Raw genomic sequence first — 17491 nt, 5'->3', positions numbered from 1 at the left:
TAAATTGACAACTAGGAACATGTTCTTTTCATCCGGCACCTCTTCTTAAGCCTCGTGCGTCATCCCAGAACACCAAGCTGTCAGCGCCTCGTTGTCTTCCCTTTCGATCTCCATTTGGGGGCTAATCGGTTCCTGTCCGTTGTCGCTTCCGAACATAACAGCGGTTGCTTTTTACGGATTGGATTACACCACTCAATACGGAGTCTGCCCTGCATGTCAGCTCGCAATGGGAGATTTACTGGAGCGCATTAACGCGCATCCGAGTTCGTGACGGCGTGCCAAATGCGGCAATAAAAAAAGCAATACGGTAACTTAATAAGCCACACGATTTATTAAACACAACCGTATTAATGGGCGGCGGGCTCGGGAAATCCGCGCGGCTAAACGAATCAACCCAGACTGAAATGATCGACAGTCTAAACATAATTTCCTTCGCAAACAAGCCAACCTAGAAACTATGTTACAATTCCGCACATTGTTTGGGAATTAATTTGATTAAAACTCAAAATATGAAGTTACAGTCTGTTTTGCTATTTGAAGAAAACGACATCACAAGCAACTTGATTAAAGGCACATATTAAAATTGATAAAGAAGTAGACAATTACTCTAATGGAATGGAACAGGAGACAATTAGAGAATTTGAATATCAAAATTATTTTACAATGAATCTAACCATGTTAGATTTGAAGAGCACAAGTAAAAACAAACGAGCAAGTGTTTTCTCATTGCTAAAAAAATGTACAGAATATATAATAATGTCTTGAGAATTAGCAGCGCCTCTGTGGCCAAAAAACCTTAAATGTTATCAAAACAACGCACTCAATTAATTACGCAGCTGAACATCGACAGGTGTTAAAAATGTGGATACATCCACATACATTGTCTGCTGTAACATTCACCAGCCAAGACCTAACTTTAAAATACTACCCAAAAAAAGAAATTAGAACACACGCATGCCTAATCAAGGAAATTTATCACGAAGTGGATTTTTTTGAACAGGAATTAGATACCAGCGAACGATTTGATTTTGTATAATCAACAAAATTTTGGTTTTGGCATTAAGAAAACTAGACGGCAGTTTCAATTTTGTCCCAGACCTTGGACCAATTTCATGAAACACTTACACAAAAAGACTAACGCTTAGCAACAGCACGTCACAATCAAAACTATCATTTGATCAGTGGCGTAGCCAAGGGGGGGGGGGGGGCGTGGGGAGGGGGTCGACAGCCCCCCATGAAACCTTGTCGCCCCCAGTCGCCCCCCCCCCCCCCCCAACTGAAAAATTCCTGGCTACGCCACTGCATTTGATGTACAGGGTCAGAATGACCTAGACCCAAATTAAAGAAAATATGAAAAAAATATGTAGCAATCATCAAAACAAGTGCAAATGCGATATGCTATAGGCTGGTATTTTGGACATTTGGTGAAAGTTTCATGCATATCCATTGTACCATTTTAAAGAAAAGTACCTGGCAAAGAACACACAATGGAAAAAAAAACACTCTGACCACAGTTCCATGGTTCAACAAATTGATTGAAATCGCGTACTGGTGTGAAGCAGTGTGATACAAAAAACCTAGTCATGGTGACTGACTCACTTGAACTTTATTGACACATTTAAAAAAAAAGGTAAACACAATTCCGTGTGCAGACTGGAAAATGAGCCACTTTAATGAAAATGGCATAACTCCTCACCTCAGCCACTAATTTGAAGGGAAAAAAAATCAAAATTCAAGACAAGACAAATTCATCAAGACAAGATAATTACCATTCATAAGAAACACTCAGTTTTTTTATTTTAGATTCTAGATGCTCTGTGGTGCGATTTGATGCAATTTCTGACCACTTCGATCAATTTTTTTTTTAGGAAAGGATGGTAGTGTACGCAGTGCCTGCCTTAATTGCGACGTCACTTACGGGTTCTTTTTTTTGGGGGGGGGGCATGCCCCCCTTGCCCCCCCCCCCCGGATCCGCCCCAGTGCACACTGATCCTCAGAGTACTTACGTTTGTACAGAAAGCATTTGGGATAACTATGTCTGTTTAAAACTGACGCGGCAGCATTGCCGGGACGTATTGCAAGCCGTGAATAAAGCCATCGAATACCGGGCGAAAGCTGTCAATATGAAACTGGCGCCGCATACCAAATAAGTGATTGTCTTATGTGGGAATTAGGCCCCTCGTCATTGACAGCACATGCATTTCAAAAAGAAAATTATATGTGATTTGAACCAAGACTAGTATCACAATGGCTCGGTTTGTAACGACCTTAATGTTATATCCCGAAACGTCTTCGAGCGAATATTAATTAAAATTCCAAAACCATAGGGTCGTGCGCACATTTATGACCTTTTTCTCTACCCCCCCCCCCCCCCCCCCCCCAGTGGCTTGCGCCACTTTTCAGTTGTGGTTTTTGTGTTGTCATTTGTCACAGAGTGAAAGGCTATGGGTGCCAATCAAGGCAGGTGGGGAAAAAGAGATTTCACCATAAAAAGTGGCGCAAGCCTCTAAACAGACCATTTCATAAAATTGGTCACTGCTCAGTCAACCGTGAATGTAAGGACATGATCAGGGTGTCATTTTAAAGAGGAGATTCAACCCTAACAGAGGATACCTCCCTTTCATTCACATGTGCCCCAACCTCGTCCCCAGTGCTTACTTTATTTCCAACGTTGTTTCCAATAGTAAACCCTTGATAGGAAACTTCCTTCCTGCATACTGATTCGATACCGCCATTGGCTAGAAATGGATTTATATCGTGTACTTGGTGTTGTTATTCACAACGTGAAGTACGTGTTTTCGCAATCATTCGTCCACGCCTTCTCGAAAATATTCATTTCCTTTCCAGTTTGTTAATATTAATATGAAATGTGATACTGCATGTTGTCTCGTTAAGATCGTAACAGTTTAAAATAAAATCATGTTTTCGTAACTCACGCCATGCTCGCGCTGGACGAATTGATTCTGGTTTTACCCCAGACACCGCACACAAAAACAAACGCAAATGTAACGCACAGGCAGGCACCAGACTGCTCCTCATTTGCATACGTGTTCAAAAATCTTGCACATGCAAATGATCCAATACCAGGGTGAGAGAGCAGGTAGTGGTGGGCACGTACTGCTCGACACCCTGGGGACGAGGTTGTATGTGCCCTACTTCTGTTCCAATTAGCAATAATATCTCGGTTGCTTTTTTTTATCTACCCTGTATATCTAATAAAGTAAGGCAATGCATAGTGTCTGCGTCGGAAAATGATAAACTGGTTCCGAACACTATCGAGATTGCATACGCAATATCAAGTGCGGACGCTGGGTTTGTTTCGATACATTGATTCCCCAAATCAATACACTGTATATCGGAAACAAGCCAGCCACACATCGCACGCTGTGTATTTTCTTCTGCACCTCACATGCTGTATCGCTTGCTCAGGAGAGGATCGTCTTTAATATTATTTGCAATTACATTGTTTAGAAATAATAAGTGATCTGTGGTCATTTTCGTCGAGTCCCGAGTCATGCTGATCGAGTCTCAGGCCAAGTTCGAGTCCACAGCGTCGAGTCCAAGTCATTTGTCATCGTGATTCGAGTCCGAGTCCGAGTCACAGAAAATGGGACTCGAGTCGGACTCGAGTCTGAGTCACGAGTCATGCAAGTCAACGATTATGATTTTGGAGGGCTTTCAGCAAAATATATGCCTGCTAAAATCACTCGAAACACTGATAATGATACCTAAGCTCTTCTAAGAAAATTCTTGATTTGACTGACATCTGCACTGTAATATAGTGTCCCGATAGCAGGGAAACCTCATATGCCTGGTTTTCTTTTCTTCAGACGTTGTTGCATAGGCAAGTCATTGTCGTATAGCCCGGGCATTCGACAAGGACGTGATTTAAACAGCGATCTCTTATATCAATCTGGACGATGGAAAAATCGGACACAATTTCAGGAAATTGGAATCCCAGCCAGTCTTGAATTACAATGACGGTATTGATGCCGGGACGGGGTATACGGAAATTGCGCGTGGTTCGGAGCGGCCCTGGAATATCGATCAAACGTCTGGGTGTAACCACACACGAGAAGGAAGAAGCGTGGGTTGATTGTTCGTCCTTTATCGAGCACATTCGCGAAGCAGCATCATAAGTTAAACAGAAACTTCCTGCTCACCCACATTAAAACGAACACGATGTCCAATTCTCCAAGGTACAATCCTCACAATTGATTTACGCATTCCCACGGGAAATGCTTTACCTTTTGGTGCAATTTCCATTGGTCTGTACAAAGTCTCGACATTATAATCGGCCCTACTTAGTAATCAGAGCCTTATGGCAATGCTTTTTGGGTCATTCTATAAATTAAGGGTCCAGAGTGTAACTTGTTCCTGTCCCTGTAAACTTGGTACTTTATAATTTGCCATTCAAGTATCGGTATGGATGACTTAAATTATGTTTAATATTTGTTGAGTAGGTAGTTTGCTATTCATAATCACCCTTGGAGTGGGTTTGAAACCCAGGAACATGGTGTTTGTGTCTTGGGCAAGACACTTAACTACAAGTGCCTCTCTCCACCCAGGAGTATAAATGGGTACATGACAGGGTAGAGGACCAATGCATGTGCGCTGATAAAAGCTGCGGCGTGGTCTCGTGGCCTGATGAACGGGCGAATAATCGTGATGAGCGCTTTGAGGCTGTTGATACGATGGAACGCGCTACAAGCATTACAATTTTTAACAGGGGACAGGAAAAAAATGGACCCCAAATTTATAAAATGACCATTTGAAACTCCGGAACGTCCGTCTGAAACACGAACTTTGACGGACCATGAGCGGCACCAACGAACCGTTACCCGAGTACGAAATCAAACTCAGCATGTACAATAAAAAAAAGAGTAAAGCACTGTTGGGCAATGTTTCATAATTGCCCAACATTGTTATGAATTTACCGCATTGTTGGTAAATTCAGGTAAACATTTACCAACTATTGGTGAGAATTTGCCCAAGAGTGTCAGCATTTGGCATATGATGACCAACATTGGATAACTACCAACCTATCTGTCCAACTTGGTTTTTTTTAGTGCGCTAGCAAACAAAAATGAAAACAGGAACCAACTTTTTCTGGTAACTCACCGACGACGATCGGGTGCAACCCTTTCCGGTGGGAGTAGTAGTGTAGTATGAGCGCGTTGTCGTTATGCCGCCTCTCGCACCTGAAGGACGGCGCCTCCATCTGCTCGTAGGAGAAGCTGAGGTAGGAGTGCAGGGAATCCAGGTTCTCCAGGAAGCTCTTGAGGTTGCCGCCGAGCGCCCGCAGCATCTCGTCGTAGCCGGACTGCTGGCAGAAGCTGAAGAAGAACTCTCCAAACAGCTCCAAGATAACGGGCACCTTAAGACCTAGACAAGAGGAAGACACAGATGCTTTGACCTCAGGGTGTACGACACTACTTATTTAGGAATGGATAACATGAAACAAAGTGATGTGATACTCAGTATGTTGTCAGTGATGGATATAGGGTACCTTAAGACCTGGACAACGAGGAAGACACAGATGCTTTGACCTCAGGGTGTACCACTTTACTTATTTAGGAATGGATAACATGAAACAAAGTGATGTGATACTCAGTATGTTGTCAGTGATAGATATAGGGTACCTTAAGACCTGCACAACGAGGAAGACACGGATGCTTTGACCTCGGGGTGTAAGACACTACTTATTAGGAAATGGATAACATGAAACACTTAAGTGATGTGACACTCAGTTGCCAGTAATGGATATCTGGATTGACAGATAATAACCCGAGACGGATCAGATGCATATCTAGAGTTAATGGTGTCTAGTACACCTGTACAGGAAATTTGTTTGTTTTTTGTTAATGTTTTGTCCCTTTGACTGGCACAATAGGTACGTTGTCATTGGTGGATATCTGGATTGAAAGATAATAACCCGAGACGGATCAGATGCATATCTAGAATTAATGGTGTCTAGTACACCTGTATAGGAAATTTGTATGATTTTAATGTGATGTCCCTATGACTTCCGAGTGGCTATAAGAAACAAATATTCTAAGGAATGTACGAGATACCCCTGATATATCTGTGGGTACAGTTCTCTAAACGTCACAATGCGCTTTCACAATTATGTGAAACTGATGGTTTATCCTCAGATATCATAAGGCTAAGGAAACATCCGATTTGTTGCAAAAATTGCCCCAGTACGTTCGCTTTAAAAAGGTCATCAAATATTCGCAGCAGGTCTTCGACCCCCATCCAGCCGAAGAAAAAAAAAATGTCTGGTACTGAGCCCGAAGAGTCGACTACTGTAATTAGGTGTAAATCTCTGTCGGCGCCGAGATCCGCATCTGATGACTGCGACACCCAGGGGCCTGAGCTGGTCAACAAGCCGCAGATTGCAAGACGATTGGTAGTGATACAGCGTATTAAAAACAAGTCTTGGTGTTGCCATGGGCTCATGATACAGTGATGTTAATGACGCTGTGCATTCTCATTCAACTGTGAAGTGTGAATATAAAAGTCTCATCCTCCATTGCGGCAGCGCGCAATGCTTCTTAAGAATAAGTCAGCGATGAAGCGATAAATTCAATGGCATGATGCTGGTTTGTTTTTTACTTCTACCTTTAAACTGAATACACAACATTTGCTTTTGATGTGATTTTCAGAAATGAATGGATTTGGGAGTTAGAATTTTATAGAAACATGTTGATACAATGACCTGTCTACAGTTCTGTGTTCATAAATGCTGGGAAAACCAAAACAAAAATGGCTGTTCTTGTAGTCTGGTTCCCTGACCCTACTCCAAACGAAACGGAGAAGTTTATAGATTGTCGGGTCAGGGAATCAGACTAAAAGGCTTGACCCTGTTCATGCATGTGTAACCGATTGCAAACAATATGTGGACTAAATTTGGTAAAATGGGGGCAGTATTAACAAAAAAGTTAGCCGACTATCGTTGGAAATTGCTACAAAAAAAATCCGCTTTTCTTAAAAATGGCAGCTCACCAGGTGTTATGATCTCACAGGATGCTTCAGACTATTATTCACTAACATGCAGTCCAGTATGGAATTTCACAATAATTTGGTACTTTATGTTTGCAAACGTTGTATAGGCTACTGCCTTTAAGTCCTGCATGTCATTTGCTTGGGTCGATTCAGTACAGCCTGTGGTTCATACTGTCTCGATTTATATTGAAATTGATCTAACTCGGGTTGTGTAACAGACTCCAATTGCAGAGAAATATAATTGATGCGGGCATATACAGATAATGTGCATTGCGTAAATCATGCATCTACCTGTTTCGCGGCTTTTGAAAACTTTCACAAAACTTCAAAGGCATGCAAAATTATAGGAACCTAAGGAGCCTTTTCCAAGCATTACTGTCAAGTTATCAGTTGACTAGTTTGAAAGAAATCTCAACTGAGCCAATACAATATTGCCATCCCAAATCTTGAGGGTTTTTCTTTAGGGCAGACCGATGTGATAAAGGTTCATACTTACCACAGTTATTACTACATGTAAAATGTTAAACCAATACCTCGGATAGTTTTCTCGGGATATGAATTGGATCTTTAGGGTACATCCTTCCAAACTCTAAACCTCAGTACGTGTGGCAAGGTTCACACCATGTTTTCTTTCTTAAAACGATAGGACTTATTCAAGGGCTATGAATTTGAGAGATTTCTATCGCCGAGTGTTAACAGCTTCAGTCACGATAGGGACCGTATCCGCGAGGGTTGTCATCATTTCCAACTCGTGTCTTCGCCCAAGATTTGTCACCAAACACCCCACTATGAATCCTCGGGACTCGTCTCAGCTGAAACAACCACATGCACTGACAAAGTTTCGTTTGTTGTCACAGACCGCCCAGTTCATCGACACAACGGCTCCAGCATTTTACAGAAGTGCCTCGATAATGTTTTGGCCGAACGCTCTAACTATAGTTTGCGATCTGCATTTGTAAGAGGACTCAATCTACCATTACCTGGAAGGTCCACATATTGGCCTATCGATTGCTCTTGAAGATTGCTTCAGGGCTTGGACGGAGATCAGCATGGTTAATTCCACAACCTGTCCGAAACAAAATCTACCCTGAGAAAGCAGCACCATTGACCCCATCCTCATCAAGACGTGAGCTGGTCACTAATATTCAACAGCAGTTGTTGGGTAACTGTTGATGTTTTATTTGCAACTTCCTATTAGTTTTATCCTGAAAATAACCCCGTAAATAATACAAACAAAAAACTAGAGATTGTGTCACGTGACCCCCCGATGACGTCACCATAACGAAATTTGTTTGGCATACACCTTCAGATAATGATTAATGACTATGGAAAGTTCATCGTATTTTAAAAAGGTTTCAAAGTGGCTTGTAGAATGAAAACGTGTACAAAACCTATGGGAAAAAGTGGAAGAGGAAAAAGAGAAAAGAAAAACAAAAATCTTAACGAAAATAACAGCTCTTCCCAATTGAGAACAGCTAATAAACAGAAAATTTGGGTATTCTCTAAGTAATTAATATTTGCAGGAAAACTCTCTAAATTGAAGTTTCGAATTTAGCTGAATTTCAAACAGTCTTTGACAAAATTAAGAACGGTTGCGCTTACTGGGCACCATGTTGGAAAACATCGAGTGGGGAATACAAATTACGCTACATTGTAAAAATTAGTAAATGCAAAGGACACCATTTGCAAAACATGTATGTTTGCCGATCAAAGGAAAACCCAAACAATAAATCTGAAGCAGGTTATTAAAAAACAAACTTGTTGAAATGTCAGCTCAGTATTTTTTTGTACAAAACTGTGAAAATTCATCTTCATTTTTCTCGACGCAAAGCAAGGTTCCGTTGAAAGCCCTCCCTTCCAATGTTCGTTAATACCATTTGAATTGCACCCTCTTGTGGTATGACCCCCAGTTTGTCTGTCACGCGGGGAAATAATTCTCATTTACATATACAGGGTGAGTCAGAATGATCTGCACCCAATTTAAAGAAAATATTTTTTAAAATATGTAGCAATTATCAAAACAAGTGCAAATAAGACATGTTGTAGGCTGGTATTTTGGACATATTTGGTGAAAGTTTCATGTATAAAAGCGCTAGCAAAGAACACACGCTAAAAACAATCTGACCCCGGTAAACCAAGCTAAATTCGGTAAATTTGAGGCAGAGTTTGAACTAAAACAAGCCGTTTTTTTCCCAGCGATGGTTTGGTCGTAACCATTGCGAGGGAAAGAAGGCAAATGACAGCAGGTGCAATGCTTTCACAGGATGCTTCATCCTATTACAGACCTACAATCAAGTAGGATATTTTATTGAATGTTTGCAAATTGTGTCCGTTACCATTACGGGCACCCCTTTCCCTCACATGTATCAGAACGCTATCAACTAGTGTCATTCACTAGCTGCCCCCACCACGCCCCTGTCCTACGTATTCAAGAAAAAACTATCTGTGGCAATGTGCCAGACCTTGTGATTATTTGGGTCGACATAAGTAAATCATAAAAATTGTCATTAGGGAAACTTCTTTTCTTTTCTTTTTTTTTACCACAGATATCGGAACGCTTCCGCCTAGGTTCTTTTCACTATTACTTTATCCCCCACCGAGCGCCTACCTCTTCGAGGAAAGAAAAAAAAAGATGATTGTTTTCATGGCAATGTACCACACAGCTTGATTGTGTGAGTCGGTATAAGTAGGTCACGAAATTGAATTATAACAAACTGGAAACTAAGAGAAGAACTTCCGAAAAGTCTGTTTCAAATATCTGCCGTCAGATGAAACAATTTGTTTAATGTGGTGCATTTATGATGCAGGCGAACAAACTACCGTTGCGACGCCTGCACGCGATGACATAGATCACGTAATTGAGTGTGATTGTCACTGGTTTGTGTGTGATAGAGTCACGTAGTCCACTTCCGATATTGCGAGCAAAACTAATATCCCGCACGCTTCGTAGTCATACACAGATGAGGTTGCGCAGGTTATGACAAAGAAAATAGCAGCAACTCGATCATTCAATGTCAAAATGAAACAAGTAATAAAGACATTTATTCCCCAGTGCCCGACGATTGAACATGCTGGAAAATGGCTCTTCAGTCACGCATGACGTGGAATTACGCAGTTCAGGTTAGCTGTATTGTTGCCCGATTTAAATTATTTAAAACATGTCTAGACATGGGGTGTATTCGTGTTGAATTAACACGAGAACGGTATTTCTACGAGAACACTATTTGAACAGGATTTTCACTCCCCACTTATTTGGGAGTATATGAAGAACGACAAGAACAAAGATGGCGGACTAAGGCCCCTACCACAATGGAGTGTCATGGCCTAGCTGTTAAGAGCACCGAACTCATGCTCTGGTGTTTCAGAGGCAACAGTGGCGTGGGTTCGAGCCCGCCGGGTGGACACTTGTGCCCTTAAGCAAGGCACTTAACTATTAATGCTTCGTCCTTCGGATGGGACATAAAGCCGTATGTCCCGTGTGTTAAATATTATTACTCCTATGCGGAGTCCTTATGAGAAGAAGGAACAAAGAACCAAGAACCACAATTTGCATTAAATTTTGTGGATAAACTTGAAAGCAATCACCCAATGTAGGAGCATGCAGTTTACATGATAATAAATCAAATTGTACGTGATCATAGAGTGGTTTGTCATAGCCACTTTGTGGAGCTGTTTTATTTTATTTTCGTAAGATACTTCATTTTCCTTTCATTTGTTTCGGAGTTTTACATGTACATCTTGACATTTAACCCATCTGTACTCCACACACACTTGGGCGTTCGTATTCGGCAGCCCTAGAACACTGTTTGAGGGTCAATCGAGAACAGGTTGTCGAATACGTCCATGTTGAAGTCATGCTTTTGTTTACATTGTGCGCTTTCCAAGAGAGCCACCAAGGTTTCACACCAAAGCGTGACTTCCTGTCTCATGCCTATTTAGTCCTATAATCAGCAATTAAAAGGGGGTTGTAAAATGGTTAAAGTACAGTAAATGATACACAATTAAATGATACATTATATCTCACTTTAGTATCACGCGTATCACCCGTTTATCCACGGAGCCAAGTCTCCTGTATAACGTCTGATGTGCCAAAGCATGCATGATTTATGTGATCTCAGGCGCCTCAGCCAATCGGAGTCAACTTTACTAAATCCTGACGCCGTTTTCATTACCAAATCAGGACTAAAACTGTGATTGGTCAATTCGAATGCAGTGTTTTGAAATACAGCCGGACGCGTGTCGCGTAACATAATACAGAGCGCGTGACCACAGCCTTTGTTGCCGTGTCTAGGGGTCTAACGGTGAATGACCGAAGACCCAATATAGAAAGCACCCGCTGATTGGTCAAAATCTAGAGGTTAAGATACGGTTGTCTTGCATAAAAATCAGCGAATCTGCTCAAATGTTTTAGCCATGGCTTTCGCCATGGTCCATGGTCTATTACATAGACTACATTTCGACGGTAAAAAAAACCCTTCGATTTGTAATTATGACCCATAAACCCTTCACAGATTGAAGCTGCTCCGATTTGAATAAACTCAGAGCACAGAGCAAATAGAAACAGAGAACGGGGCAGCGTTAGCATGGTTCTCCCTCAAGCTACTGCAACCTGTACTATAAGGAAACCCTGCCCTATAATTCTAATCACGTAATTCCAAACGATGCAAGGGCTGCGCGCAAGGGGACGTAAAACCTCGGCCCTTAATCCGCGGCACAGAGCCGAGAAAATATCGCTCGTCATACCAGCTCAGTCAGGGCCACCGGAAATTGATGTTTTTTCCCCCTTGCCTAGCTCGGTGCTCTCCGGCGAGGTTTGTATAACCGGAATGAGCCGGGCATCACCCAAGCAGTGGCACACCCTGGGGGGTTTTGCGTGTTATCCCAGCTGATTACGGACCCCGGAGATGACTCTCCCCAGAATGATCTGCGGGGCTTATACGCATGCTGCTTACGGTGAAAAGTCTCACAACAGACGGTTGTTTCCCCAACATCTCCCAACTGAGAAGGGTTGTATCCAACGCTGGAGGCACATCGTTAGTGACGCCCTAGGATGTGACTGCTAAAAATCGAAGACCTAGACAGGCAGTCATCCGCAGTTATTTTTTTTCTCTCTAGCCCCTTCTCGGCAACTTGTCTTTTCTGAATGTTAAGTGATGAGATTCTGTGTCCCCGTTGTCAGGTTCGATGGCCGTGTGTATGCGCATCCAGGGTTATGCCACTTAAGCTGTCCATCCCGATAGGATATATTACGGTCCCCGATCGGGGACGAATTGGCCCCTCCGGCGGCTCAACTCTCCCTTCGGTTTGTCAGCTAACTCATCAAATTCGGGAAAATCGCCGGTGACGGGTTGGCCCAACAATTTGCATTTGTCTCGCTGATTGCTGAGAGGCACGGTCATTGACGGAATTGGCAAGATCAACCAAATCTCCGGGAAATTAATGCTAACGAAAGGAAGGTACATGCATATGCCTCTAGAGTTAATATGTGGCTTGCGGTTTACAAGGACAGTGATTAAACATACATGTATGTAGTAATTGCAAAATCTATACCAACATTATGAAAACCAGCTATTACCCTATAAGTCACTTTATATCTCCCGAAGAGTGGAGCTGACGTTCTCAGATCCAAACTGTAATCATTAAAAAAAAAAAATAATAATAAATAAATAAATTCCGCCCACCCGCCCCATTCCTCTTTCTCAAATTGCCAAATGTAATGAATGTGTCTAAATCAAAAGTACTCAATTGAAACCCAGCGCCAACCTATGCGCCCCGTCCATTTTAAGCATGCCCTCGATAAACCCATTGCCGTACCCTAAACCCACTGTTACCACTATACACACGCCAATTTCAAGTTCCCCTTTGAAGCAAATTGCCAGCCTTGTCTTTTCTATCTCAAGCAAATCCCTGTTAAAAAAAAAACTTATTATATCCCTAAAAGCAACCAATCGCAATTGCCATGCACTCTATGAGTCAATTTTTCGAGAAAACATTATTCCAACGATTGATGTCACAAAATCTCAAGTGGTCCCACTGCGCCAGATCGCAAGTGACGCCCTGAAAACAGTGGCCCGTTGCCAACCTCAACTAACACCCTTGACAATCCCATTGCCATCCATAAAACACTGACATGAAGCCTTGAACACTGATGTTGACTCCCTGCAGCTTTTTCCCTCAAAGCAATTCTTATTGGAAATATCTAATGATCTCCACAAACCCCAAACGCTTATATATATAACATCAACTATCTCTACAGTCTAGTAACACATTGATATCTTGAGCGTTGCTTTCCATACACTTTTATACAGCTGACCCTGCTGTATCGGCTGGATGTAAGTTTGACTGTTTTCTAGTCAAGTACTACTATAGGTGTTTTTACGGGGTCCACTTGATAGTGCGAAGGTTCGATAGTCCGAAGGTTTATTGATTATTTGGTTTATTGTTTATTGACCAGGACCACTTACAAAGGGAGCGGTACCCAACAATTGAAGTCTATAGAAAAACGGCACCCTACAAGTGAAGTCTTTAGAAAAAGAGATACAATGACAGCAATGCTCCGACTCCACGAGTCCTTCCCGTGAAGTCGTCCGAACACACACATTTCCCATACCCGAGGGTTCATTAGACCGACAATAAAATAAGGTTCGTGAATCCGAGCATTTGATGCGACAGTCCGAAGGTTCGTTATAGTCCGAAGGTTCGATAATCCGAAGGTTTATTTGTCCGGAGGTTTGATTACAAGTCTGAAGGTTCAACAGACCGAAATGAAAACAAGGTTTTCAAAAAAATCATTAATCCGAAATCACACAACGTTCAGTAGTCCGAATTGACAATAATGTTCATTGTTGTATATCCGGACTGTTAAACCTTATTGTCGATTCAGACAATCGAACTTTATCGTCACTTCGTACTATCGAACGTCTTTCGGACTTAATGAACACTTCGGACTATCAAACCTTCGGATTATCGAACCTTTGGACTATCAAGCGGAAAGCGGTTTACAGTGTATGAGAAAAACACCAAACTCCTTTAAAAAAAATGGTCTCATCCCAACAGATGCTTAAAGACAACCCCAATGTCATTCTCTTTTCCACTCTAAATCGAACAACACGTATGTCCATAATGACACCCTGAAAACAGAATCCACCCTACCGCTACCGAGCACCTCGAACCCGCAAATCACTGGCTCCAATCAACCTTGCATGGTGGCAGAATATTCGCACACGAGGGAAATAATAATTCGGCTATCCTGCGTCAGCCGAGAACAACAAGTCCCGAAATGTAATCAGGAAAAGATAACATGGAGGGCACGATTGGTCCCACTCAGGCGCGCCGTTTACACCTTAGCAAAACATTCTCTCCAAAATCTCCACTCATCAAGAGGGAAAAAACATGTCAGAAAGCCAGAAGGCAAATGTAACGAATCCGTTGTACGATATGTCTAGACGCTGGATGTTACATTGATGATGACTATCATGAGTTCAACATTGTATTGTAAAAGTTGTTTTTGTGACAGATCTAGGGGGATTTAGGCGGTCCAATCTTCCATCCCCCACCACAAAATTGTTGAGCCAAAGCTGGATTCGCCGTTGTGTCGCTTGCATATTTCCAAGAAATTTTCACACTAGAAAAATCTCGGGGTTGACACAGGGTTGACGCAGGGTTGAAAACATGCATCGTTTCACACTTGAAAATTTTCAACCCTGCGTCATTCCTCCGTCAACCTCGAGATTGATTTCGCCCCAGTTGAACCCAACCCTGCTCCAGACCAGGGTTAAGATTTTCAACCCGGGTTGAAATTCTTGCCAGGGTTCAAAACAGTAGTAACTGAGCATGATAAGCTTGATTTGCATGAAACAAGTGTGTAATGCAAGGTTGAACGTGGGGTCGAAAAATCATATTTTATATAAACTCAACTCGGGGCGGCACTGGGTTCGCCCAGGGTTGAGTTCAACCCGGGTTGAGAGGCTTTAGTGTGAAAAGGGTTGATCCCCAAATCTCTCCTGATGTCTTCAAATGACAGACCATGTTCTGACTCGGCTATTATTTGCAATGCGCATGATCGTGTAGGGTATTCGCCTAACCCAGGGGACTTTATTGAGCTACGGTGCGACAAATGGCAAGGATGGTTTCCGAAGCGTTGTTTTCACTATACAACAAGCAGGTGAAGAAACAAACGACATTGAGACGAGGACACTGTGTAGCCATTGGCGGGATTTTAAGCAACGCGTTCTGTCAATGGCTGTCCTTGTTTCGTGGATAGCGTGAACTAATCTTTATTTTCGCTGGGGACCTGATTTAATTAACGTGACCCTGTAAATTAAGTATACACCTGTCCCAATTGAAGGACTAGTTTGTGTGAACTAAACAATTTAACGTTGTTCTGCCTTTAAAGTACTGTTTAATCAGCTTAGGTGAATGACCTTACGCCATGTCAGATGAACGACATCCTTGGAACGCCCCTTTGGGTCGCATTGAGCTTGTTTCCAGTCGTTGTTCTTCCGCTTCTATTGTTGATGTTGTATGCCACTGAACATTTCCGCATGCGCGAGCCACTATATAATGTCGTCTTAGGTAGAAAGGCAGTGTTACAGCTGCAAGGCTCGTTTCTATGTTGGCCTCCAATTAATTAAATACTTAAGAAAAATTGTTTGCAACAATTCCGAAAGATGTTTATAAAAAGTGTGTAAATTAAGGAAAAATATGTGCAGGAATGTTATAGTCACGTGGTATTTATCACCAATTGTTACATCTAGGTATAAGTCTAAAGTGTGGTGTTCCATATGTGCCATCGGCGTCGCCGATAGATTTCATGCAAGACGGCCAGAGCTTATTGTACACTCACACTTGTTTAGTTGTGTGTTTCTTTGTTGATTTGGTAAACGATGGCCAGTCAATGAGCAAGCGATATGGGGGCTCATTATTTGTACTAACAATAGATAAATAAATAAATAAATAAAATAAACAAATTAAAGATTGTGTGCCTAACATGACATCACATCGTGTGGGCACGTGCGGTCTAGCGGTAGAGCACAGGATTCATGATCGTGAGGGTATGGGCTCGAGCCCCGCCGTGGCCATGCGTGTTGTGCCCTTGAGTAAGGCGCTTGACCTCAATTACTCCTCTCAATTCAGGTGTTAAATGGGCACCGGCCTTATGCAATGCTGGGAAGGTAACAGACTCGCTGTGGAGGAGGTGTGGCGATTCCCCCCACATCAGCTTATGAGTCTGGCCCATTCGCTAACGAAAGAGAGATGGGCACTCCGTTCCTGTTAACACAGGTTCGTCCCCTTTACCTTTACCTTTATACATCACATCAACAGTCCCATATGTTCCAGGAAAGAGCATAAACATTGCAAACAGAAACTGTAAAATACAAACGTACTTCAAAAACATTTAATCTGAAAAGTTTGCCCTTTAACGTCGACCCACTTGGTAAAAGGATGGTAGATGGCACCACTCACAATCACAGCAGTTTAAAGGCAAGGCATCGGACGATCGCTTATATTTCAGTCTCATCAAGACCCACGCAAAAATGAAAACCCATAATTCACTACTGATACTTCAGGTCATGACAGACGTTCTACTCAGTGTGCATCAATTCACGCTTCTGTTAAGGAGAATACAAGAGAAAGTGTGTATTCGTAATTTAAGAATTCACGAGGCGCGAAGCGCCGAGTGAATTCGTAAATTAAGAATCCACACTTGCGAGTGTATTCTTCGACTTAAACCATTGCGTCAACAGAAGTATTGGAAAGAATGCTGCAACCTGACGCCACTTTTTTCTTCATATATCATCTCAATGAAGGCCATTCGTTGCAAAAATGATGATAAGACATGAATCTAGGACTAATAAATGTTTCCAAAATTGTTAGGAAATACTTGAAATGACTCTCCATAGACGTTGTACACAAGCGCGGAAGTGGCGTCAGGTTTGCAACATTGTTTCCTAGCGTGTTTAGCATGTGTATCGTCATTTTGTGTGTACAGGCTCCTTACGTCAAAATGGATAGTTCAGACGACGATTTCTTTCTGACTAAAAGTAGATTTTGCAGTGACGGCGGAAAATCTGACAGTGAAGATGCATTGGTAATTTTCGGAAAGCAAATTTTCACGCAGACGGTCCTATTCATGCTCATTATGGAGAACAGTTGTCCGACATGTTCAAAGTGTGGATTCGTAATTCCGAATCCACACTTTACTAGAGATTCGTCGTTCCGAATCCACACTTTGTGACCAGTGTAAGAGATAATCAGATTCTAGATCCGAATCCACACTTTTAACAATAGTGTGACGTCATAGAAATGGTTTAACTCTCGATTACACGCTGATAACGGCTTGGCCGTATATCCTTAAAGAACATTCGATCGCAAATCACGAATACAATGGCAGAATCGACCTCTAAATATAGGTGTATAGTATTTCTACTATGGCTTAAAAGCATGTTCAATTTCAAGACTGGCACCGTCCCCGGTGTACATC

The 17491-nt window shown here is 42.2% G+C and overlaps 1 protein-coding gene across 2 annotated transcripts in view; it reads right to left on the bottom strand.

Annotated features, from left to right (window-relative positions):
* The window catches only part of LOC119723928 (guanylate cyclase soluble subunit beta-2-like), a 64784-nt gene that overhangs the window by 21504 nt on the left and 25789 nt on the right, over nt 1-17491 (bottom strand). For both annotated transcript variants that reach the window (XM_038194836.1, XM_038194837.1), the window contains exon 4: nt 5122-5385. In XM_038194836.1, coding sequence (XP_038050764.1) covers nt 5122-5385 — 264 coding nt within the window. The remainder of the gene's footprint in view (nt 1-5121; nt 5386-17491) is intronic.

The sequence above is a fragment of the Patiria miniata genome, unplaced genomic scaffold (genome assembly GCF_015706575.1).
Source record: "Patiria miniata isolate m_02_andy unplaced genomic scaffold, ASM1570657v1 HiC_scaffold_17, whole genome shotgun sequence".
NCBI classification, from domain to species: domain Eukaryota; kingdom Metazoa; phylum Echinodermata; class Asteroidea; order Valvatida; family Asterinidae; genus Patiria; species Patiria miniata.
This window is presented reverse-complemented; position numbering and strand designations above follow the sequence as displayed.